The 24,060-nt window shown below is 53.7% G+C and overlaps 1 protein-coding gene across 2 annotated transcripts in view; it reads right to left on the bottom strand.

Moving 5' to 3' along the window:
• The window catches only part of PYGB (glycogen phosphorylase B), a 35,234-nt gene extending 11,436 nt beyond the window's left edge, over positions 1-23,798 (bottom strand). Inside the window, exons 1-14 of one of the 2 annotated variants that reach the window (XM_061126509.1) lie at positions 23,424-23,798; positions 13,074-13,175; positions 10,596-10,674; positions 9,256-9,359; positions 7,710-7,841; positions 6,060-6,171; positions 5,686-5,768; positions 4,723-4,866; positions 4,203-4,295; positions 2,910-3,056; positions 2,022-2,185; positions 1,251-1,365; positions 790-891; positions 115-262 (exon numbers count right to left, since the gene is read on the bottom strand). In XM_061126509.1, the coding sequence (XP_060982492.1) occupies positions 115-262; positions 790-891; positions 1,251-1,365; positions 2,022-2,185; positions 2,910-3,056; positions 4,203-4,295; positions 4,723-4,866; positions 5,686-5,768; positions 6,060-6,171; positions 7,710-7,841; positions 9,256-9,359; positions 10,596-10,674; positions 13,074-13,175; positions 23,424-23,666 (1,768 nt within the window). In that variant the 5' untranslated portion in view covers positions 23,667-23,798. The remainder of the gene's footprint in view (positions 1-114; positions 263-789; positions 892-1,250; positions 1,366-2,021; positions 2,186-2,909; positions 3,057-4,202; positions 4,296-4,722; positions 4,867-5,685; positions 5,769-6,059; positions 6,172-7,709; positions 7,842-9,255; positions 9,360-10,595; positions 10,675-13,073; positions 13,176-23,423) is intronic. The other variant, XM_061126507.1, reaches the window with a different exon arrangement.
• Between the last annotated feature and the right edge of the window lie 262 nt (positions 23,799-24,060).

The raw sequence follows: 24,060 nt of genomic DNA, 5'->3' as shown, positions 1-24,060 counted from the left end.
GCTCTGCTCTGAACACAGAAAACCAGAAGCCGCTGCTTAAAGTGAACGTGTCATGTCAGATCAAGCGCGTGAGAAAAAGGTCTGGTCCACAGGGGGTGCGGGCAGGGCACTCACGGTTGTACAAGGTGACCACGTGCAGGCAGTTGAGCAGCTGCCGCTTGTACTCATGGATCCGCTTCACGTGCACGTCGAACATGGATGAGGGGTTGACCTTCACCCCGTACTGCTTCTCCAGGAAGGCGGAGAACTTGACCTTGTTTTCCTGGGAGAACAGCAGTAAGGACAGTGGGGTGTCCACAGGGCTGAGCCTGTGAGCCCGTCAGAGATGCAGCAGAGAGGGGCCATCCCAGGGAGGATACGGAGGGCTGAGGGTCCACGTGGGCAGAAGCGGGGAAGCGTGGCCCTGAGAGTGGATCTGCACGAGAGCTCAGAGCTGAGCGAGAAACCAGACCAACAGGCAAACCCTGGGGGAGAAGCGAGGGTGAGAAAAGCAGAAAAAGGAGACGAGAAGACAGGGACAGAGACCTTGAAGCGAACACTATTTCTGGGCCCCCAGGGCCAGGCCACTGGCGCAACAGAGGGTCAGTCTCGGTCTTCAGAGGCTGTCCAGAAAGCCTGGCTGTGAGACAGCTGCGGGGGGCCTGGGGATGCACACAGCACCTCGAGTGGCTATGTGGGGCCTGCGTTGATTCCCATGCGCTTCCCCGCCAGGCAAGCTCTCCCTGAGGACCTGGGGCCCCTCCACAGGGCCGAGTGGGGGCTAAGCCCCTGGCCCCATGCCAGGCCTACCTGCTTGACCTGGGCCACGTCCCTGATGAGCGCCTCGTCCCCGACCAGCGGCAACAGCTTCTTCAGTTGGCTCAGGTCTGTTAGGAAACCCTCCCCGATCCTCTGCGGAACCGTGAGGGCGACACAGCTTCTGCGCTCTGCATCCCCTTTGGCTGCTCCTCTCCACCACACCCCCTCCCAGGAGATCCTGCACACTGGAGCCGCTCGAGAACACGGGACCCAGTCAACAATGACCACATCCCCAGCTCACACATCTCGTCAGGACTCACAAGCTGGACCTGAAGCCCAGGACCCCCTCTGAACTCTTGCATGGACCGCCAGAGCTGCTGACCAACCGCCAGGCTGGTCACACCTGTAGGCGGCAGTGCCCACCCCCTTGTCCAGGAGCCCCCACTCTCCACACGCAAGGGGGTGGGTCGTGCCCACACAGCCCCAGGCGGGCTGGGGGGCACCAGTCTCACCTCCACAATGGTCTCTGCCAGCCCCGGGTTACACAGGAGCAGCCAGCGGCGGGGCGTGATGCCGTTTGTTTTATTCTGGAACTTCTCCGGCTCCAGCTCGTAAAAGTCCTTAAAGCTAAACACACAGACCACAGGCGACTCGGCAAACACTGGTTGGAACAAGGCAGACAAAGGGCACAGGGCCCTCTGGAGGGGCCCCGGACCCAGCCTGCTGTTCTTCCTCCCCAGGAACCCGACCACCCCGGCAGGTGGCTGGAGCCTGGCCTCCTCCCAGTGGTCCTGACAGCAGGCTGTGGACAGACAGCGGGGATAAAACAGCACATCACACAAAGCCTCAGGCCAGCACTGGGGACACAGGCCACCGGGCACGCTCATGGCAGGTGTCCCACACGAGGACTGGGACGAGGACTAAAAGATGGAATTCCGAGATCCTGTCCCACGGAGAGGGGCTGGAGCAGGGAACCTGCCCTCGGAATCCCTCCTTCCTCTCGGAGACGAGCCCCAGGCCTGACCTCTGCCCTGACCTCCCCCAGTCTGGCCTGGGCCCCTCACCCCCAGGCACGTGCTCCAGGAGCAGACCTTCCACCTGGACAAACGGAGAACACCGACAGCCGGAGGGGCTCCTGGTGACAAGAGGGCTCAGCCCCCAGCATTGTCCATCGAGCCAGAGGCTCACCCTCCCACCACTGAGCTCTGGGCGCTTATCGGCCTCAGCCACCGCACTGCGGGTGGCGGGGGTGGGGTGGGAGCTGAAGGGCGCCCCCAACTCACACTGACTGCCTCACGATCTCCGAGTGGATCCTCGCCACGCCATTGACGGCGTGGGACCCGATGACACACAGGTGCGCCATGTTGATCCGCTTGCAGTCCCCTTCCTCGATCACCGACATCCTCCGCAGGCGGTCCACGTCCCCAGGGAACAGGGCGGCCACATGCTGCAAGGACAGAGCGGTGAGTGGGAGGGCGGGCGCTGCTCCCCCAGGGTGGCTGCAGTCCGGGCTGGCTAGCCCTGAGCCGCGGGCTCAGCCTGTGGACTTGGTGGAGCTGAGCAGGTGCCATGTGACCCACAGAAAGAGATGAAGATGCTGTGCCTGGTGGCCCAGGCAGGATGTACCCACAGTCTACCAGTGAGAACAGCCACTCTTCCACCGAAAGATCAAAAAGAGGAAAATCATCACACCTGAATCCTAAGTTCCCCCATTCCTGTACCAGCATCCTCTCTATGCATGACAGAGAAAAGACACAGGTGACTTTTCCCCCAAGCATTTCCACCCAAACGCTGCAGTGATGTCTCAGCGGTGACTTTATCCCCATCACCCAAATGCTGCAGTGATATCTCAGGACAAAGGCCTCTGGCATGCCAGGAACAGACACTTACATCTGAACCTCCTCAGATATGGGAAAAAGGGCTCCCTCAAACCCCGAAAGCAGGGCTTCCAGTCTGGGGACCAGCCAACAGCTCTGCCAAGGGCCAGCCCTCAGACCCCAAGTCCTCTGTGAGTAGAGGCTATTCTGTTCAAGAAGCACCTGTCCCAGCCCTGACGGTGTGATGGGGAGTGAAGAGGAGGGCCCAGGGAAGTAGGGGCAGCCCTCCCCCCCTCCATCACGACAGGACAGGCGGGCCCTGCAGGTGCACCCCCGCTGCCCCGCTGTGCTCACGTCCAGGTGCCTCTGATTGATGGCGTAGATGATGTCCAGGTGCCGTGGCAGCAGCTTCTCAAACATGGACACCGGCCAGCGCTCCAAGGCCTCAGGCAGCACCGTGTGGTTGGTGTACGCACAAGTCTTCTTTGTGATTTCCCAGGCCTGTGATAATCCAGAAACCCCACAGTGTCAGAGACCAGCTCACAACACTCCAAAACACCCTACAGTGTTCAGAGAAGACCAGCTCACAACACTCCAGAACACCCCACAAGGCTTAGAGAAGACTAGCTCACAACATTCCAGGACACCCCACAGTGAACAGAGAAGACCAGCTCACAACACTCCAGAACACCCCACAGTGCTGAGAAGACCAGCTCCCAACACTCCAGAAACCCCACAGTGAATAGAGAAGACCAGCTGCCGGACACCAAGCCAAGAGGCATGTGTAGGGTCAGAGGCAGGTGCTCAGATGCCACTGGGAAGGGCCCTGCCAGCTGCACGTCTCTGCTCTGGGGCCTGGAGCTTCCCAGACCTGGTGAGTGCTTTGCCCTTCACTCTCCTGCTGTGACCCAGCACATACACCGAACTGATTCACTCTCCTGACATGACCCAGGACATACATGGAACCGAGCACCTCTTCACTACCTGGGAATCACCCCAGTTTCCTCTGCAAACCTAACAGAGCTCCAGGCAGCTTTATTTCCACCAAACTGACTTCACACCCGTGGTCCAGGGACAGCTGGTGAAGTGCGTGGCCCCGCCCTCTGCTGGCCAGAGGTGAACTGCACCGGCTCAGCCCCACTCACAGGTGCACCCTGAACCAGAAAAGGGCTCTGGCACTAAAAAAGGGGGAAAAATGGCTTTATATGTTAACTTAGTGATATCAAGAAAACCCCACTAAAGAGTCTAGGACCAAAATAAGTGAAGTGAGGAGAACAAGCCCATAAATAAACGATGTATCTGTAAGCTGAACACCTCTGGGTCTTTGGCCACAGTTCTAAGATGACAAAGCAAACGTGAGAAGCTCCAACAAGTGTCAGAATCCTTTTCTTGTCCAGAAAACTGCTCTTCTCTGGCCTTTGCCCTGCTGCCTGTACTCAGCATTCTGCCCTCGGGAGAAACCCCAGACCCACTCCTTTACGCACTCCTACCCCCGGGCCTGTCTTCCCAGGGACAGCGTCCTTCTCTTCTCCTGAGGCCCCCAGGGAGGCCCTGCTCCATTTCCCAGGACCAGCCCAGTCCTCAGCCCTGCCGTCGGGGTGGGGCGCGGAGCTCACCCCGTGCCAGGCCCTCAGGCTCGGTACTCACCTTGTCCCAGTCCACCTTCTCCACGTCCACCAGGATCCGCATGAGCTCGGGGATGGCGAGGGCTGGGTGGGTGTCGTTCAGCTGGATGGCCACCTGCGTTGACACGGAGCGACCCCTTCAGTCCTCCCAACTGCTTGTGCAGAACTGGGGTCCTCAGCTGCCCACCTGCGGAGCCTGGTCACGGGGCTGGCCGCGGCCAGTGGACAGCGCGGCATGGGCTCCGGGTCCCAGTATGGAGGAGCAGGGAGCAGGTCCCTGGCCGAGGAGCAGGGAGCAGGTCACCTCAGAAAGCTGCTCCTGCCTGGTGGATGCGGGCAGCTGGCCTCTCCACTGAGCCTGCAACCTGGTTGCTCTGCCCGACGGGGCCCTTCACAGCATCCCAGGCCCGGTCCCCGGGGACACGGAGACCCAGGCTGCCAAGCTGCTGCCCGCCCGGCCCGGCCCGCTGCGGCTGTAAGGAGGAGGCCCCGCCCAGAAATGGCCCAGCTTTGGCTCCCCATTTGGCCCTCTGTACACGCACCTTGTCTGGGAACGTCTCGAAGGAGGTCCTCACAGGGTCGCGGCAGCCAAATTTCGACGACTTGAAGCGCCGTATGATGTCCTGCAGGGTGGCGGCCACCACGAAGTACTCCTGCTTCAGCCGCAGCTCCTTCCCTTCAAAGAACTGCGGACACGCCCAGAGGACATGTCTGGGCTCAGTCTTGGCCTCGGGCCCTGGGGCCCCCAACCCAGGGTGGGGCCAGGCTGGGGTCCAGCCCAGACCTGGGGCCAAGGTCAGGTGACCCTCAGACACGGAGGGAGTGCACGAGCAGCCAGGACAGGGTCACAGCGCCTTGCCAGGGGCCAAGGCCAGGAACACAACCTACGGGGTGTGGGCCTCTGTAGGCCTCATGCCTGAAGTGGGAGCCTCTGCTTGCAATCTTGGGGGGTGGGATAGGGAGTGGGGGCATTAGACTGTGGGCCCTTCAGCCCAGGGCCTTGTGCTGCTGCATGCACATATTTCGCTGGTAAAATAAGAAACCACACCCACAGAGCTGGGCAAACCCTAAGGGCTCGTCTGCTAAGAATCTGCCATGGAGCATGTGGCTGAGACCCCCGTCTCGCATGTGGGGAAACGCCTACAAAGAGCTTTTCAAACCATGACCATGTGGGTCTCAAGGTATCACTGCATGACAGGCACTGCCGGCCCCACCCGACAAGTGCACCCCCCGCTTCTTAGGGAGCCACACCAGGCGCTGAAGAGCAGACTCCGGCAGCAGGTGAGGTCCGAGGGCTCCGCGGCCCTGTCTTTACGGGGAGGACTGGAGGTGTGAGGCTGGGGGCTCCTGGGCCCCATCGGGGATGCCGTGTCTATCCTCACTCTCAGGAGGTCAGCTGAGACCAGTGTGAGGCACACGGGGGCCCTGATGGAGCCCAGCTTCCCGCACTGAGAGGCAGCACAGATGAGAGCCCCCTTCTTCCCGGTGCCGCAGCAGCTGCTCACGTTGTCATTGGGATACAGGACTCTGGAGATGTTCTCGGCCAGGTTCCGGTCCAGGACTGCCTCGATGTAGCCGCCCACGTTGACTGAGGGCAGAGAGCAGGGTCAGGATCTGCGAGCCTATCAGGCTCCCAAGCACCCTGATGGGTCTGAGGACAAGCACTCCCGAGCAGAAGGTGCCCCATGGTTGCTCTGCTGCCCGGCCCCTCCCAGCCCCAGGGCCTGGCTCTTTCGGGAGGACGTGGGGTCCCTGGGAAGCCTAAGGCTCATGGGGAAACCCGCCCTCAGTCCTCCCGCGCTGGGGAGCCCCATGGGCTGTGAGTGCAGCCAGGGTCGGTGTGGGATCAGGCCCCATGTGGGGACAGGAGGGGACGCACAGTCGTGGAGCTTGAAGTCGTTGGGCGCCTTGGCAGACCACAGCCTCATGGTGTTGACGGTGTCATTCTTGTAGCCCGGCACCGGGGTGTCATACGGCATGGCCAGCACCACCTGCCAAGGGAAAGCGTGGTCCCCAACCTGGGCCGCGCCCCCCGAGGCTGTGGTGGCTTCCTCACAGAAGCAGCCGCCTGCTGGTGGCCGCCGCCCGCCCTCCTCTGGCTTCTCTCCTCCCGGCCTGAACACCACTGACCGCTCTCTAGGCCTCCTCCAGCTCTACCTTCCACGCCGGTGTCATGGTCACCAGGCTCTGGGCAGCCCCTCCTCCTGCGTCCCCAGCCTCCGCCCTCCATGCCTGCCCTCTCGTCCTGCAACTCTGAGTGGGCGACTTCGATTTCAGGACTCACTTAGCCTCTCCCCACACACAGCCGCTGTTTCTGACCATGCCCCACGTCTATGGAGACTCCTCCTGTGGCCTTGGCCTCGAACTTCAGCAAACCAAGGCAGCCTGCATGCTCCCCCCTCCCCATCCCCGTGTGCCCGGAAGCACCAGTTTGCTCTAGCCGACAGAGGTGCCCCTGCCTCGGGTCCCCACTGCCCTCGGGTCCCCGCTGCCCTCAGGCCCTCCTGTGGGGCTACTCACACTCAGGTCCACTTCCAAGGGTGGCTTCAGGGTGTGAAGGCAGCTCCCAGAGCCACAAAGGACTGGGTGGCGGGCTATTCCCCAGCCTCATCCTTCCTTTCCATCTCCCCCCAACCCTGTCCCCGACCCTGGCCTTGACCAGTCCTGTGAAGCATCTGCAAACTGCTCCAACCCTCTCCACAGCCCGGGCCCACGGGAAGGCCCTCATCGCATCCCGCTGGGGTCTCCAGGCCTTCGTCCACTCATCTTCTACAGGCACACACACCTAGAAGACCAGACCCCTTCCCCACTTTTTAAAATTAAATGCAACTTATTCTGGCATCTTGGGCTGCCAGCCTGCCTGGCCTGAGTCCCAGTTCAGACTCAAATCTGGACAGCCCACAAGAATACCTGTGGCTCACGGGCTTGCCCTGTTTTTGCTCATCTGCCCAGATCACTGGACAGTGGACTCTTTCTTACTCACTGCAAACTATCCCCCCACCCCCCACAAAGCCCTCCTCTGACTCTCCCATCTCTGAGCCGGGGGGACTCTGTGTGTGTGCCCACCGGGGCCAGCACCATGCTCCTCCAGCACCTGGTGTTCCTGCCCTGGTCCTCCTACCAGGGCCCAGCTGGGTGGGGGTGCTCCGTTCTGCGACATCCACCCAGGGCTCCCTGCCCAGGGCGCTGATGGCTCCAAATAATCGGTGAGCTGCACCGGGAGACCCTACTGAGAGCCAGGGCTACACGGTGAGCGAGCGCTGGCCCCCGGGATGCGGAGCTGTTCTCACCGCCCGCCCCCCCGCCGCAGTGCCCAGCCCCTCCCGGCACCAACCTCCTCGCCACAAAACACCCTGAAACATGGCTCCTGTTAAACGGCAGAGGTAGCTTCACGGTCGGGGTCTGAACCGTCCCGACCAAGTATGTGGGGAGGCAGTTCCCACAGGGAAGCCCCAAGCGAAGCCCCCGACACGAGGTAAGTCGAGGGTCCCTGTGCTCAGCCCCCCACCCTGGGAAGTGTCTGAGGTACCTGTGTGTCCAGCCAGCGCACGCCTTCGGGGCTGTGCTCCACGCGCCCGTAGAAGTGCACGGGCAGCATGTACTCCGGCCGCGCCTTCTCCCAGGGGTTCCCGTAGCGCAGCCAGTCGTCGGCCTCCTCCACCTGAAGGGGCGGCAGGTGAGGCGGGGATGACAGGTTGGGGGGCGGCCGGTGGGGGGGGGCGACAGGTGAGGGCAGGTGGCAGGTGAGGGCAGGTGGCAGGTGAGGGCAGGGACCCCGCCCTCCACCTGCACCACCATGCCACCCAGACGATGAGTCCCAGCATGGAAACACAACTGCAGTTGATTTACAAGGTAAAGATTCCCAATTCTGGTCAAGGCTCTTGGTTTAAAAGTGAATGTTTCCAAAAAAAAAAAAGTGAATGCTTCGGATTATTAGGGCTTCCCTGGTAGCTCAGCTGGTAAAGAATCTGCCTGCAATGCAGGAGACCCTGGTTTGATCCCTGGGTGGGGAAGATCCACTGGAGAAGGGATAGACTACCCACTTCAGTATTCTTGGGCTTTCCTTGTGGTTCAGCTGGTAAAGAATCCACCCACAATGCAGGAGACCTGGATTCAATCCCTGGGTTGGGAAGATCCCCTGGAGAAGGGAAAGGCTACCCACTCCAGTATTCTGGCCTGGAGAATTCTAGGGACTGTATAGTCCATGGGGTTGCAAAGAGTGAGACACGGGACTAAGCAACATTCACTTTCACTTCCGGACTATTAAAAAATTCATATAAAATGCAGAAGAATAGATCAAAATAAAAAGCCATTAAGAATGGCTTGAATTCAGCAGTAAAAGGGAGAAGTCCTGAGGCACACTGACGAACCTCAAGACGTTACTTGGAGTCCACACACCATGTGACTCCATCTACATGACGTGACCAGGATAGTCAGGGCACAAAAGAAAGACGGCTCTGTCTACACCACACGTCCAGGACAGCCAAGTCACAGAGACAGAAAGGAAGGAAGTCCCAAGAAGAAGCATTTGAGTTGTGGTTGGGGACAGTGACATGGCTGAGGTTACTGCTTCCCAAGTCCCTCTCTCAGGACTCCACAGAAGGCGAGACCCTTCTGCCTGGAGCAGGCAGACACTCATCACAGAATTGGTCCTGCCTTTGACTTCCTGGTGGCAGGAAGGTGTTCCTTTCCTGTACATCAGTGAGATTCCAACATCAGAGCCTGGTCCCCTCTGCGGAACAGGACCACGAGCTGTCTGCAGAAGCTGCATCTTCCCAAATACAAGAGGCCCAGCCAGGCTCTGGCCCGAGCCCTCCAGATGTCCTGTCGCCACACAGAAGCCACATGCAATGAGAACACACGGGTGACAGGCCCTGCTGACTGAGGGGACGGCACGCAGAGCACGGAGCGCCCGGGGCCCTCAGCACCGACCCCCTGCCCCCTCCACTCTTCCCAGGGCCAGAACACAGCCTCCCTGGAGGAGCAGAAAGTCCAGAAGCAGATCGGACAGTGCCTGGTTACTTTCTTGTGTGCCCAAGGGCCGCAAGTGAGCAAAGGAAGAAAACCACACCCACCTGCCAGCCATTGACAATCTTCTGGTTGAAAATCCCAAACTCATAGCGGATCCCATAGCCGTACGCCGCGAGGCCCAGGGTGGCCATCGAGTCAAGGAAGCAGGCTGGAAGTCCAAACACAGGGACAGTCAGCAGATCCGAGGCCTCTGAGCCCAGGCCCGGACGCCAAGGCGAGCAGACACCCCGTGGTGGGGGGGCAGTCCCCAGGGTGGCAGGTAGTGGCTCCGTGGGGACCTGTGGGCCTTAGGTCTCATGAAAAGGAAAGACTGAGGCTGCTGGGCCACTGCTGAGGCTCTTCGACCTGAGAGCCTACGGCCAAAACAGCATCAGTGTGGGGACTACCTAAGGGCGTGGGAAAGGGGACGAACACAAAGGACACGGCCAAACTCGGCCCATCTCCAAACACCGTCGCTGCCCTCAAGTGGGGTGCACAGGGCCTTTCCCCGGATGTGGGGCAGACCCGGCCAAGGGTGAAGATCTGTGGGATGTTTCATCTGCCAGAAACATATGCTGCACTTATAATGTCTGCAGAATTTAACTTGGATTCTGAAAACATAAACACACACACACACACAGATCAATGTTAGGGCATTTGCTCCCTTCACAGGAGGATGCCTCTCAGAAGGGGCAGGCGGGGCCATCGCATGGTACTGTAAACTCTGGGGCCCCACACACTCCAGGGTGGCACAGAATCGGTCCTTTCTGCTCCAGAAGCTCTGGGCCCAAGAGCCCAGCAGGACACAGTGCGATCCAGCCTCACTGGGACTGCTGCTTCCACTTCCGAGTTCTTAACCCAGCTCCTTAACCCCATAAAGGCCAGCAAAAATAATTAAAACAAGGGGGGAAAAATACCCCAAATGAAAAAAACCACCAAACTGAGGCTGCTCTCAAATTGGGTGAGAAGGGAGCGACAGCTATGAGAGGAACAGCTCTGCCTCTCCAGGGCAGTCAGCTCACTGCAGTAAGGCAGGAGCAGGTGCTTTAAGTTGGGCTGCGTTCGTAAATGTGTGTGATTCTATCCCTCTGTCTTCCTCCCAATCAGGAAGGTGGTAGGTATGTCAGAAACCTCTCTGCACCAGGTCCCCAGGATTGGCAAGTCTAGTCTCCATAATTATGAAGCACCCCTTGTATGAAAGAGAATAGCATAAGCTGCATTTTTTTCTTCCTACTGGTGGCAAAGATTTCGACCTGGAGGACACACTGTCCCATCCACTCTGAGGGACCAATCTGCCCCGACAGGCCAGCGCTGGGAGCACAGCTGACCTTGGCCTCGCTGTGTGCTGCTCACTGACCAAGCACTGTGTCAGGAAAAGCCTGTTCTGGACAGGGGCCGGGGTTACCTGCCAGCCTCCCCAAGCCCCCATTCCCCAGGCCAGCGTCCTCTTCTATTTCCTCCAGTTCTTCCAAGTCCAGTCCCAACTGTGAACAGAAACAGAGGTAACATTTTAATAGTACTTCATATTTTCCCTCAAGTAATAGATAGAAAGATATTTAAACCCTGTGAGCTTGTAGCAATCAGAGGTTAGAGTCTGCTTTCTATTAGACTTGAGAACGCAACATTAAAATTTGCTGTTAGCCCATGGCTGATTCATGTCAATGTATGGCAAAAACCACTACAATATTGTAAAGTAATTAGCCTCCAATTAAAATTAAAAAAATAACAAAGTGGTTGAAAAAGTAAAAAAAAAAATTTGGTGTTAGGATGTGGGGAGAAGGGAACTCTCCTAAACTGCTGGTGAGAATGTAAATTGGTACAGCCATTGCGATAGTACAGAAGTTTCTCAAAATATTAAAAAGGGAACTATCATATGATCCTGCAATCCTACTCCTAGGCATATATCAATCAGAAGAAAACTCTAACTTGAAAAGGCACATGCACCCCCCGATGTTTGCTGCAGCACTCTTCACAATAGCAAAGACATGGAAACAACAACCTAAATGTCCATGGAAAGATGAATGGATGAAGAAGATGTGGTGTGTATCTATGGAATATTACTCACCCATAAAAAAGAACAAAATAGTGCCATTTGCAGCAACATGGATGCAACTAGAGATTATCATACTAAACAAAATAAGCCAGATGAGAAAGACAACTACTATGTGATATTGCTCATATGTGGAAACCAAAAAATAGTACAAATGAACTTATTTATAAAATAGGAACTTTGGCTACTTGATGCAAATAGCTGACTCACTGGAAAAGACCCTGATGCTGGGAAAGACTTAGGGCAGGAGGAAAAAGGAGACGACAGAGGATGAGATGGTTGGATGGCAACACCAACTCAGTGAAGGATAGAGGAGTTTGGCAAGCTGTGCAGGAAAAGAAAAAGGAAAAGAAAAAGGAAAAGAAAAGAAATATCGAGTGAAAATTTACATGTGAACTATTACGACATTTGATATTGGCTCTTAAATAACTTGGGAGTGGTGGGGCTATATGGGAAATAAGACCAGCCATGACTTGGGCTTGAGGACTGGGGAAGCCAGATGATGATGGTGTGTGAAGACGTTCATCATAGCAGTCAATTTCCATGTATATTTAAACTTTCCTGTAATTTTAAGTGTGTCCTTGATAGCACACTCAGGAGAGAGTGGCTTCTTCTGAATTTCTAGTTTTTAGCGGAACCCGCTCTGGAACTGGAGCCTGGGGTGATGCAGCAGTGGGATGTTTTTTTTTTTTTTAAACATTTTTTAAAAAGTCTTCATTGAATGTGTTACAATATTGCTTCTGTTTTATGCTTTTTTGGGCATGAGGCATGTGGGATCTTAGCTCCCGGTACCTCCTGCATTGGAAGGTCAAGTCTTAACCTGTGGACCACCAGGGAAGTCCTGCGTGTTTTATTTTCACACTGCTTTGTAACTGGGGAGCCTGGGGAGGAGGCCGTCCAGCCCTGCACCATCAACACTCCAGCTCACAGCCTCTGGTACCCACGTCCTGCCTAAAAGGCAGACACTGCCAACATGTGCCTGAGATTCTCAAGTTCCGTCATCACGGAAATCTCCCCAACACAAGCTTAACTAAAAGCTAAGCAGCAAGTGAAACAGCATTTTAGGGGAAAAAATGTACAATGTTTAAGAAGATCCATGCCTCCCTGTATTTTCTATTGCTTGTATTCGTCACTCAGTCGTGTCCCATTCTTTGCGACTCCATAGACTAGCCCAATAGACCCCTCTGTCCATGGAAGCTCTAATACTTTGGCCACCTGATGCAGAGTCAACTCATTGGAAAAGACCCTGATACTGGGAAAGATTGAGGGCAGGAGGAAAAGGCAACGACAGAGGATGAGATGATAGGATGCCATCACCAACTTGATCGACATGAGTTTGAGTGAGCTCCAGGAGTTGGTGATGGACAGGGAAGCTTGGCGTGCTGCAGCCCATGGGGTTGCAAAGAGTCATCAATGACTTAGCGACTGAACAACAACAATTCCGAGTAGGAGAGAAGGTCAATTTTACAAGCAGGTGCAGGACAAGTGTCTTTAGGGTGGGAGAGGGGAGCTGGAGGTGGGCCACCAGCTCAATAAAGTAAAGAGAAATGGGATAATATCAGGCATTTCTGCCATGTGGGGTGGGCATGTGATGTGCAATGGTCTAGAAGCTTCGAGTTTCGGCATCAAAACCTGCCCCCGTCTCTGCCCTCCGGGCATTAGCTACCATCTAGGCCTCACTTTCTCTCCTTGAAAAGGCGAGTCACCCACCACCCATCCTCCCCCACACCCGAGCGTTCGGTCCCAGACAGCAGCACTCGCCTCCGCAGGGCCTGGATTAAGGCTCGGTGCTCACAGGAGGCCACCCCAGCAGCCCAACCCCAAGGACCACACCTGATAGATGGCTTCATCGCAGGCATTCTGGAGGCCCAGGTTCACCATCGTGTTCTGTAGGGTGCGGCCCATGTAGAATTCCAGGGACAGATAGTATATGCGCTAAGGGAGCAAGAGGAGGCATCTGAGACAGCTGGTTCAGCCCCACGTACGTGAAGATCCCAGTGCAGAGCGGACCTTCTGAGAGGCTGCACTCAGCCAACACTGCGCTTACCCGCACCCCTAAAATGGGCTCCCTCCCTTCAGCCTTGGCCAACCTCACCTTTTCAGGGGCTGCCCTCCAGGGAGGGTCCTTCAAAAGCAGATTCTGTGCACTGCCCTTCTGGAGTCCCCAAGGGGACAAAAAGGAACCTCCCCCGAGGGCAGGGAGGTGGGACAGGGCGGTGGTGGGGAACTGACCCCCAGGACAGATGGAGCCCTGTCTGCGCTTGGCTCCTGACACCTGCACTGGGCACTCAGCGCCAACAGCACGGCCAACACAGTGGGACAGACAGATGGACATGTCTGCCTATTTCCACCTGCTGCCTATTTGCTGGCTTTGGGGGCCTGAGAGATAAACTTCTGTATAAAAGAAGAGACGACCACCAACACTTGCTGGGGATCATGCAGGATTCCAATGCTTCCCATGCCTGGGGCTGTCTGCCCCTGCTACAACCACCCAATGGGCCACGGAAGGCAGCGGCAGAGTCGAGATCCGGCCCACAGAGTCCTGTTCCTATACGGGACCTCCATGCTGCTTCCTGTCATCCAGACTAAGGCCTTGGGGGGGACTTCCCTGGTGGTCCAGTGGTTAAGGCTCCATGCTCCCAGTGCAGGGGGCCCAGGTTTGATCCCTGGTTAGGGAACCAGATCCCACAGGCCACAACTAAAAAGATCCTGAATGCCACAACTAAGACCCAGTGGAGCCAAATAAAGAAACGTACTTTTAAAAAATATAATTTAAGAAAACTTTCCATACATATCAAATCTACAAATCAAAAGAACATGCATGCATACAAAAAAAAAAAAAAAACAAAAAAACAAACAGATTTCAGTCCCAGACAGCCTTCCACGTTTTTTGACTATATGAATGCCTGGCTTCAAAATTCCCATCCACATTCCAGTGTCCTTTAAATCACAGACTCATCACGGTGTAACAAGCTTCTCTCTACCCACCACGGCCATCACTGCTGTTCACGGCCCATTGCCTCTTCCTGAGCTTTCGTCGTCCTGGACAGTATTTACCCTACACTTGAACTGATTTATTAGTATATGGGTTCCCATGGGGCTTGGTAACCAATAGGCAAACACACCGAGATGACAGCATCTAGTGGTCTGAGCGAGTGAACATTCTCCCAGGCACACACAAGGGGCATTTTCCCCCACCGAACTCCTTCTGGGGTTCTCCCGAGAGGTTTTATAAGAAGTTGGCAGGTCAGGGATATGGTTCAGATGTTTTCATTTTGCCTGTAACTATTCATACAAATATGTATTTTTAAAGTTGTAGTTTGATCTTTCCAACTTTTAACTAGCACTAGGAAAATAGCTTGATTATCTCTTTTCCTAAGAGATGGGTGCTGAGGCATAAAATGTTGCAATCAGCCTTAAATTTTCCACTTTCCTCCCAAGTTGAACACAGGTGTCCAGGGTTCAGCAGCGTACTTAGTTCTGCAAACAGGCCCGGGAGAGTCTCCTGTGGCCCCCTGCACAAGAGGACAGCAGGGACAGCCAAGGCACTGGGGTCCCCCAAGCACTGTCCCCACTCATAAGGGAACGACCAGGGTCAGGCCTGTGCCAAGCACCTCTGAAGGCCCCGCCTGGCCGGAGCTCTGGTCTCAGGGGCGGTGCCTTGTTTTCTGCTGCTGTTTTTGCCTGTGTGAGGAGTACTTTTATAACTTCACCACACATGTTGATTTTGCTTTCCCCAGTTTCCTTAAGATAGTCTGGCGTGAAACCATCAAAACTGAAGGCTCTTGAGAAGCTGGTTGATGACATTTGAACCACACAAACTGGGTCCCATCCTGGCTCCTTCCCCAGCAGATGGGGTGACCTGGTCCCTTTATGTCCCTGAGAGCACCATGTCCACCCTGGACTCAGCAATGCTGGGCCACTCACCAGGCCAGATTTTCGGGGAGGGGTGTGGAACCTGTAGAACAGGGTGGTAATTCTGGAAAAAACAAAAAACAGCTGAGGGCATAGGCTTGGTCCAAGAAAAAGCCTGGGGGCTCACCTGCAAAGGGCCAATACTTGCTGGCCCCAAACTCTGCTGCTGTGAGCCCACAGCCCACTGGGCCCAGCTCAGTGTCCTGGCACCATCTTTGCAACCCTGGAAAGGGCCTCCCAGCTCAGGGGTGCTGACTGAGGACCAGACACTCATCTCCTGGAGCCTGAGAACAGCAGGAACCCCTTAACCTTGCCGCACACCTCTGGGGGGTCATCTCCAGGGTTGAACTAGGTCACTGAACCTTTTGGCTGCGTTCCTTCTTTGCAATACGGCTGTAAAAAGTGTTATATGGCCTAGAGGCAGCCTTGATTTTTTTTTATCAATTGGGTTTATTTATTATATGCTGAGCCCACCCCAACAGGTAACATCAGAGAAAAGCATCAACAAAGCTCTTCAACAAAAACAGATGAAAACATGATCAATGCAAATATTATATAGCATATTAATCTGCTAAAGGGTCTTAGGGGGATTCCCTGGTGGATCAGATGGTAAAGCATCTGCCTGCAATGTGGGAGACCCAGGTTCAATCCCTGGGTTGGGAAGATCCCCTGGAGAAGGAAACGGCAACCCACTCCAGAACTCTTGCCTGGAAAATTCCATGGACGGAGTAGCCTGGTAGGCTACAGTCCATGGGGTTGCAAAGAATCGGACACTATGGAGTAACTTCACAAAGAGTCTTAGGAATTAATGAACTCTATGAACATGGAGTTTAATGTAAATAGGTACAGCCTCATTTTGCTCTCTATAGAACTGAGATTAATAATAATAGAACTGGGCTTTCTGAGATCTCCAATTTCTTCTCCCTCTCCTGAAAGTGTGTTTAGAGCCCTTGTTTAACAGCAGGGTCTGAATGCTCTGCAGGAGAAGAAACAAAGAACTTTCTCAACACTCAGAGCAATGAAAGCTGGGTGCAAACTGGGGCAATCCACTTCTCCACCACCAAGAACCCGATTCTATCTGGGCCAGGAACATGCAGCCGCACAGTCTCCTGTCATCTTAACTCACCAGCTGCCCGCTCCCAGCGCAGAGAGGCTGCTGCCAGACAGAACTGGCCCTGACATGACACAGGGACACTGATCACTGACCCAACACACAGGTCAGCTCCAGTGGGCCCCCCCCAGCCTCTCCAAAGCCACTGAGGCCCCCCTTGTGTTTATTATCCCACTGCAAGAGGAGAGCTGCTATGGAGGGGGTGGCCCCTCAACTGGCCAGAGAGCTGAGGCTCATTCCTGTCCTGAGCACATCTCCACGTCCACACCACTGCGTCCCAGGGGCTTTCTGGAGGAAATGGCTTTCTATATAAAACCACAACTCTGCTCGCATGAGGAGGAAGGGTGGTATCTACCAGACGTCTTAGGGCCCAACCTACAAAGTCACACTCAGCACGCTCCTTTGGAGTGAAATCCCAAGGAATCTTGGTTTCCCCTAGCTGGCAGCCTGTGTCTCAATGTAGACCACAAATTTCTTTTTTTTTTCACTTTAGGTACTGTTACCTAGGATTAGAATGCAGGTCTGTTTGCTCAAAGTAAATCTGGGAAATGTAAAATAAGATAAAATTACAGGATATGAGAACCTGCAGGGATCTTAGAGATCATTTAGTTCTGCAGGGAACAGATTCACTTTGCGCTCCATGATGTCAATTTTATAGTCCTGGGCCGTCCACCTCACATGCTGCTAAGCCCTACCTACGAAGTGTCCACTCGGCCCATCCCAGAGCCAGACAGTCACAGAGGCCTCCTTGTCACTGACTGATAGCCAGAGCCTGATCAATTTATATTAAGTGATCTGGACCACGTCAAGCTCCACCTGTGACTCAGCGTTATGACTCAGTGTTGTGAACAGAGCTGTGTGTGCCTGCTAAGTCCCTTTAGTCGTGTCCGACTCTTTGCGACCCTATGGCTCCAATGTCCATAGGATTCTCCAGGCATGAATACTGGAGTGGGTTGAAATGCCCTCCTCCAGGGAATCTTCCCGACCCAGGAATCAAACCCACGTCTCTTATGTCTCCTGCACTGGCAGGCAGGTTCTTTACCACTAGCAACACCTGGGAAGCCCGGTAAACAGAGCTACTTTCACCTTGAAGTGATGTTTCAAGGCTGAGAAAAGACACTCAGCTAAAACTGAAATTATATGTAATTCCCACTCCAGAAGATCTAGTGAAACCTTTCTGTCATCCAATCACCTTTCTAAATTTCTGTATTCATTTCTCCTGCCCTTTCACCATAGTCTAAGAACCCCCTTCTCTACAAGGTAGAAAAAGCTAACCATCTATTGCCTGCTGCTTACCTGCTTCGGGTCTTAAAATATATGGGATTCCATATGGGTTAGAGCCTGCTCCACTTAATGAGGGGGTGGGGGTAGGGTGGGGAAGGCAGTATATCTGAAAAGATGCACAAAGTCCTCTCAGTCTTCTTACTTGTATTTCTTATCAGTGGGACAACCAACAAAGCCGAGTAAGGTCTGCAGGTGACAACACTGTGATGGTGTGAACACCCCAAGTTTTTTCTAAGTCCTCTGCTAGTATAAGGGAGTCTCCCTGATTTTTTTCCAATCACATATTTGAGTTTTTAGAGGGAAAGGTTGGCTATCAAGTCTAAAACTTACTTTCAAATGGTTCACAGGAAAAAAAAAATGTATGTATAAAGAGAGAAGGATATAACAAACAAGTTAAAAATGGGGAATTCGGATAAAGAGCATATGGGAATTTTTACATCATTCTTGCAACTTTTGAAAGTCTCAAATCATGTAAAATAAACATTTAAAAAATCATCAAGGATTTCTCTGGGTGTCCAGTGATGCAGACTCTACCTTCCCAATGTAGGGCACAAATGTTCGATCCCTGGTGGGGGGTCTAACATCCCATATGTCATGGGATGCAGTAAAAAAATCAATTTTAAAAAATCATCTAAAAAGGGATGGGATGCAGAAGTGAGATGGGTTACAACATTTCATAAGAATACAAGGGGCCTGCCATCCACAGCAGCTTGGGCTCCCCAGAGAAACAGAATCTACAGGACATACACACAGAGACTTATTTTAAGGAGCTGGGTCACATAATCACGGAGGTCCAAGACCGAAATCTGGTGAGGTGAGGTATGGAGGAGTGGCATTTGGACTCTAAATGGGGTGTCAGTCTTTGCTCTGTTCAGGCCTTCAATTGAATAGAGGCCCATCTACATTACAGAAGATACCACTTTCCTCAAAATCCACTGACCAAACGTTACTCTCACGTTTAGTCAGAAAACACCTTCAAACAAACATCCACGTTAACATTGGACCAAATATCTGGGCACCATAGCCCAGCCAAGCTGACACAGAAAATGAACCATCACAGCCTGCAGGAGCAGAGGTTAGGTTGCCTTCTATGAGAAATCGTGGCACACACACAGAGTTTCCCCATCTCATAGACAATGGCTTCACCTGACCTTCTGCTCTGCAAGCTGTCAGGGTAATCAGCAACACGAACCGCCTGCCCCTCCCCAGCTTCTGGCCACAGAAAGTAACTCTGAGCTCTCTGCTATCAGGGAGGCTTGTCCACGGGATACAAGATCAAGTTCACACAGATGAGTGCAAACACATCAGAACACCACAGCCACAACCAGAACCACAGAGTGCAAACACAGCAAACACATCAGAACTGCTGCCTGGGTCAAAAAGATCTCAGTGCTGGTCCCACTCCTGCCTTATTAGGACAGAAGTTCAGAAGTGGGGCTTGTGGGCAGCCAAGGGTATAAAACACTGCTCCAGATTATCTTCCTTCAATTCCCAAATCCAGTAAAACCATAAGATTGACTGTATTCTTTATGATTATCTTACTAGAAACATTTAAGACAGGAGCTTGGGCCCAGTGGTAGAGCTCCTTTTCTTAGTCTACCATGATGGTTATGCCAAGAGCTCATGAGGAAGGAGCCATGGTAAAGTGACCAGTCCATCCACTGCAGGGGTTCCATCAGGCTAGCTGTCCACCTTGTACAACGTCTTCTCTAGAGATCCATGGAAGAAATCTCCCACCTGCCCATTCCAGAATCTCTAGTAGAGATTGAGGACTCCCATAACTAGGCATAACCTGCCATGTGCTCTGGTTGCCAGAACTTAGGTTGGCATTTTGTGTCCTGACTTTACACCTGAACTTAATCCACTTTCCTACCCTTACTGTCTTTTGCCCCAACTTTCTCTTTGAGGTCTTCTATAAAGTTGAGCCTTTTGTATCGTATCTTTTTAAAAAAATTATTTATTTGTTATTTTTAGCTGTGCTGGGTCTTTTTTGTTGTGGTGTTCAGGCGTCTCATTGCAGTGGTTTCTCTTGTAGAGCACAGGCTTTAGGGACCTTGGGCTTCAGCAGTTGCTGCACATGAGCTCAGTTGTTGTGGTACATAGGCTTAGCTGCTCAGAAGCATGTGGAATCTTCCTAGACCAGGGATCAAATTTGCGTCCCTTGCACTGGCAGGCGAATTCTTAACCACTGGACTGCCAGGGAAGCCCCTGTATCATGTCTTGCTCAAGCATTCTCAAATTCTTTTTGGACGGAATGTCAATGTAAAATGGAAACATTTTACCAGCAGACACAAAACTATGATGTTTTAGAAAGGAAAGGGACTCAGAAATGGATTACCTAGCCTGACCTTCCTCATTTTAAAGATGAAAAAACTGAGACCAAGAAAGAAACCTACCCCAGCCCAGGGTGGAACAATCTGAGTGGTAAAGCCAGGCCTTGAGGGGCTTGGATCTGTGTGAGCCATCCCTTACCACCCAGCTCCTTTCCGTCCCCGAGTCTGGAGTGGAGTCCTGACCTCCCCATCTCCTCAGTCTCTTGGAGCCTCTTTAGAATTAAGCGCTGAGTCCTGCCAAGTGCAGACCTCTTAAATTTTAGCCAGATATTTTGACTTGCTGCTTGGCCAGGCAGCTTATTTGAAAACTCTTCCTCTGAGCACTGAGCTTCAATTGTTTCTACTATTACCAAAAATAGAATGCTTGAAAGAGTTACGAAACAATAGGTGCAGCATGGCACTGCACTATTTTGTGTAATAAAAACAAGTGTCTCTACCTGCCCAGAAAAAGAGATGTGGAACACAAGCTATCTGTAGCATTTACATTGTTATCACTAGGGGGTGAGATTACAGTTAAATGTATCCTTTTGGCTTATCTGTGTTTTCGAATTTTTGTCTCCAATAATCACAAGGACCTGCATAACTGTTTTTAAGTAAATAAAAATATTAAATAAAAGCAGTCTGATTCTTGTTTAGATCATCAGGCTGCCAAAGCCCTCCCACCTTCCCTCATGCTCTGATCCTCCTGGGATCAGAGGTATAGCAGTGATAAGCTACATCTCTGCCAGCACACTCAAGGGCATTTCCCTGCAGCTGAATGAGAATGTACCATAGCACCGTAGGGACCCATTAGAGTCTTTATTCTATGTTTAGATCCATAAAAGGCTGGTGATGGGCTCAGGGCTTGTGGAAGTAACCTTTTCTGAACAGGATTAAATTCCTCTAACAAAACAGGGTTTCTTATCCTTTCCAACAGGGTTCCCTAACCTCTGAGATCTAATGCCTGAGGGTCTGAGGTGGAGCTAATGTAATAATAATAGAAACAAAGTGCACAATAAATGTAAAGTGCTTGAATCATCCAGAAACCATCCCCTCCCACCCCACCAGGGGCTGTGGAAAAACTGTCTTCCATGAAAGCGGACCCTGGTCCCTAAACAGTTGGGGACCCCAGCTTTATAAGCAAACATGTAACTTTTGCAGGAAAAGGAGATGATGAGCCTATTTTCAACATGGATCAGACAGATCGAAGCAGTTAAATTAGAAGTTTCCACTTTCAAAGGACCTTCCTATCCAGGAGAGGCAAACAACCTTCCATTTACAGGCTGTGTGGTTTCCTTAAAAGAGGAATGTTTATGCCTATGGCCACCGTAGCCATCAGTGAGGATCAGCAAACCTGTTTTGTTAGAGGAATTTAATCCTGTTCAGGAAAGGTTATTTCCGCAATCCCTGAGCCCATTACCAGTCTTTTTTGGATCTAAACATAGAATAAAGACTCTTATTGGGTCTGTGGTACATTCTGGTTCAGCTGCCCGGAAATGTCCTTGAGTGTGCAGGCAGAGATGTTGCTTGTCACCTGCTGCATGAATAACAATGATATTGCAAAGTGGAGCTCTGCCACCAACAGGGAATTCTGGGGGAGTCCTGCCTCTTGGCCAGCTTCCCTGGCAAAGTCGACCCAAGCCCTTATTGAAATAACCTGTTTTAGCCATTTGGTGTGACTTCACTGTCTTGCATACTAAACACCAAGAGGCTGGTTAGTATTCTAACAAATCTGTCTTTTTTACCACTACTCTTTTAGAAAAAGGAGTGCCCCAGAAAAAGCTTGGAAAAGCAACCGATCTCAGACTTAGCAATTATTAAACATTTCTTAACGCCCTACAAAAATACTATCAACAAAGCAACTGCCCAGTGCCCAGGTGTCCACTGCAAATCAAACTTTGCAAACTGGTGTTAGGTCTACAGGTGTGTCCTTCCCTCATCAGTTTTCACTCTACATTAGTATAAAAGAAAGGGTAAAAGGCTCCATGGTCAAGAGGTAAGAAACAAAACCAAAAAACCAAGCAAACAAACTGGCAGCAGGGGCCTGGCCAAGCCTATGACATATGCATCAGACTGAAAACTATCAATGATACTGAAGAATCATATTTACTTGGAAAGCTGTTGAAAAAGCTACAAGTGTTACAAATGTTGATGAATGAAACAGAAGAGCCACAAAACCGTACACTCAATATGCTTTTGAAAGGTGTGCATATTTATTTAAGAACAGGAGAAGATGCAGGACAGACACCTGCATTCTTAACACGGTTAGTAATGGACGTGATGAACAAGTTCTCTCTTGTGCACCTTGTACTCGTCTACCATAAACCTCTGCTTGTATAAAATGTAAAAAGAATCAACAGTTCCTTACTGCTTACCAACCTTCAGCTAAGACAAGTTCTTCAGAGCAGGTGTGTGCTCCTGGAAGGCAGGGCCCATCCCTGAGGGCCTCAGTCTCAGAGGCTTCCCAGTGACCCCAACTCCACCACAGGACAGCAGGCCCCCCGCTCGACTTCAGGCGCTTAGCGTGTGGTGTGCAGGTGCAGACGAAGCTGTGTGCAGGGCCACCTCACCCAGGGTGTGTGTGTGTGTGTGTGTGTGTGCGCGCGCGCGTGCGAAGTGCAGGGCCGCCTCACCCAGGGTGTGTGTGTGTGTGTGCGTGTGCAGGGCCACCTCACCCAGGTGTGTGTGTGTGTGCGCGCGCGCGTGCAGGGCCACCTTACCCAGGGTGTGTGGGTGTGTGTGTGCAAGGCCACCTCACCTGGGTGTGTGTGTGCAGGGTTGCCTCACTAGGGTGTGTGTGTGTGTGTGTGTGTGTGTGCGCGCACATGCGTGCAGGGCTGCCTTACCCAGGGGGTGTGTGTATGTGTATGTGCAAGGCCACCTCACCTGGGTGTGTGTGTGTGTGTGTGTGTTTGTGTGTGTGTGTGTGCAGGGCCACCTCACCCGGGTGTGTGTGTCTGTGTGTGTCTGTGTGTCTTCACCCCAGCGGTCCCTCCTTACCCAGTCTCTTTTCACCAGGGATCTCTCCTCACCCAGGGGTCCCCTCTTACCCGGGGCAGGGGGTGGGGACGGTCTCCCCCCCATCTCAAGGGTGGTCGATCCCTCCTCACTGGGGTCTCTTCTCACCAGAGGTCCTTCTCCGCCCTGTGAGTCTCTCACCACCCCAGCGATCTCTCCTTACCCAGGGTTCTCTCCTCACCTGGGGGTGCGGGGTTTCTCCCCATCTCAGGGGGGGTCCCTTCTCACCTGGGGGTCTCTCCCCCCGACCCCGGAGGTCCCTCCTCACCGAGGTCTCTCTCCAGCCGGGACAGACACAAAGACAGAGATTCGCTCAGTCATGCCCGACTCTCTGCGACCCCGCGGACCGCAGCCCGCCAGGCTCGTGTGTCCATGGGATTCTCCAGGCAGGAACACCGGACTGGGCTGCCGTGCCCTCCTCCAGAGGGTCTTCCCCACCCGGGGAACGAGCCTGCGTCTCCCGCATTGCAGGCGGACGCTTCCCCGTCCGAGCCACCCTGCAGCCGCCTCCCCGCGGGCGCCCTGTTCCCCGGCGCGCCTCACCTTGGGGTCGCGCTCGTAGTAGCGCTGCTGCGTGCGGATCCAGCGGCCCACCAGGTGGTCCCGCACGGTGTGCGCCAGCGCCAGGTAGTAGTCGCGGCGCGTGGCGACATTGCGGTCCTTGACGAGCGTGAAGTGCAGGTGCCGGTTGAAGCTCTTCCGCACCTCTGCCACGTCGCCCAGCCCCGCCAGCCCGCGCACGCTGATCTGCTTCCGCCTCTCGCCATCCGTCAGCGGCTTTGCCATCGCGCCGGCCGCCCGGGAGGACGTGGACGAGGAGGACGGCGAGAAGGAGGAGGACGAGGAGAGCCGCTGGGACACGCCCGCGCCAGGGATGCTGCGGCTTCACCAGCTGCCAGGCCGCGCCTGCGCAGTGCGCCGCGCCGGCGAGGAGGGGAGGGGCCGCGGGCGCGACTGCGCGCAGCGCCGGGGCCGCGGGTGGGGCGGGGCCTGCTGGAGGGGCCGGGCCGCAGGAGGGGCGGGGCCTGCTGGACGGCGGGGCCTGCTGGAGGGCGGGGCCGCAGAAGGGGCGGAGTACCTATGCCTGCGGGAAGGAGTACTGTTGAGTTTCTCCACGCGCAAAGCTGAGCGTGAGGTCCCGGGCTTGTGGCCCATTCCTGCCAGCATCTCTCTCCTGTCC

The sequence above is a fragment of the Dama dama genome, chromosome 23 (genome assembly GCF_033118175.1).
Source record: "Dama dama isolate Ldn47 chromosome 23, ASM3311817v1, whole genome shotgun sequence".
Taxonomy (NCBI): Eukaryota; Metazoa; Chordata; class Mammalia; order Artiodactyla; family Cervidae; genus Dama; species Dama dama.
The sequence above is the reverse complement of the archived record's forward strand: the minus strand, read 5'-3'. Positions and strand labels throughout refer to the sequence as shown.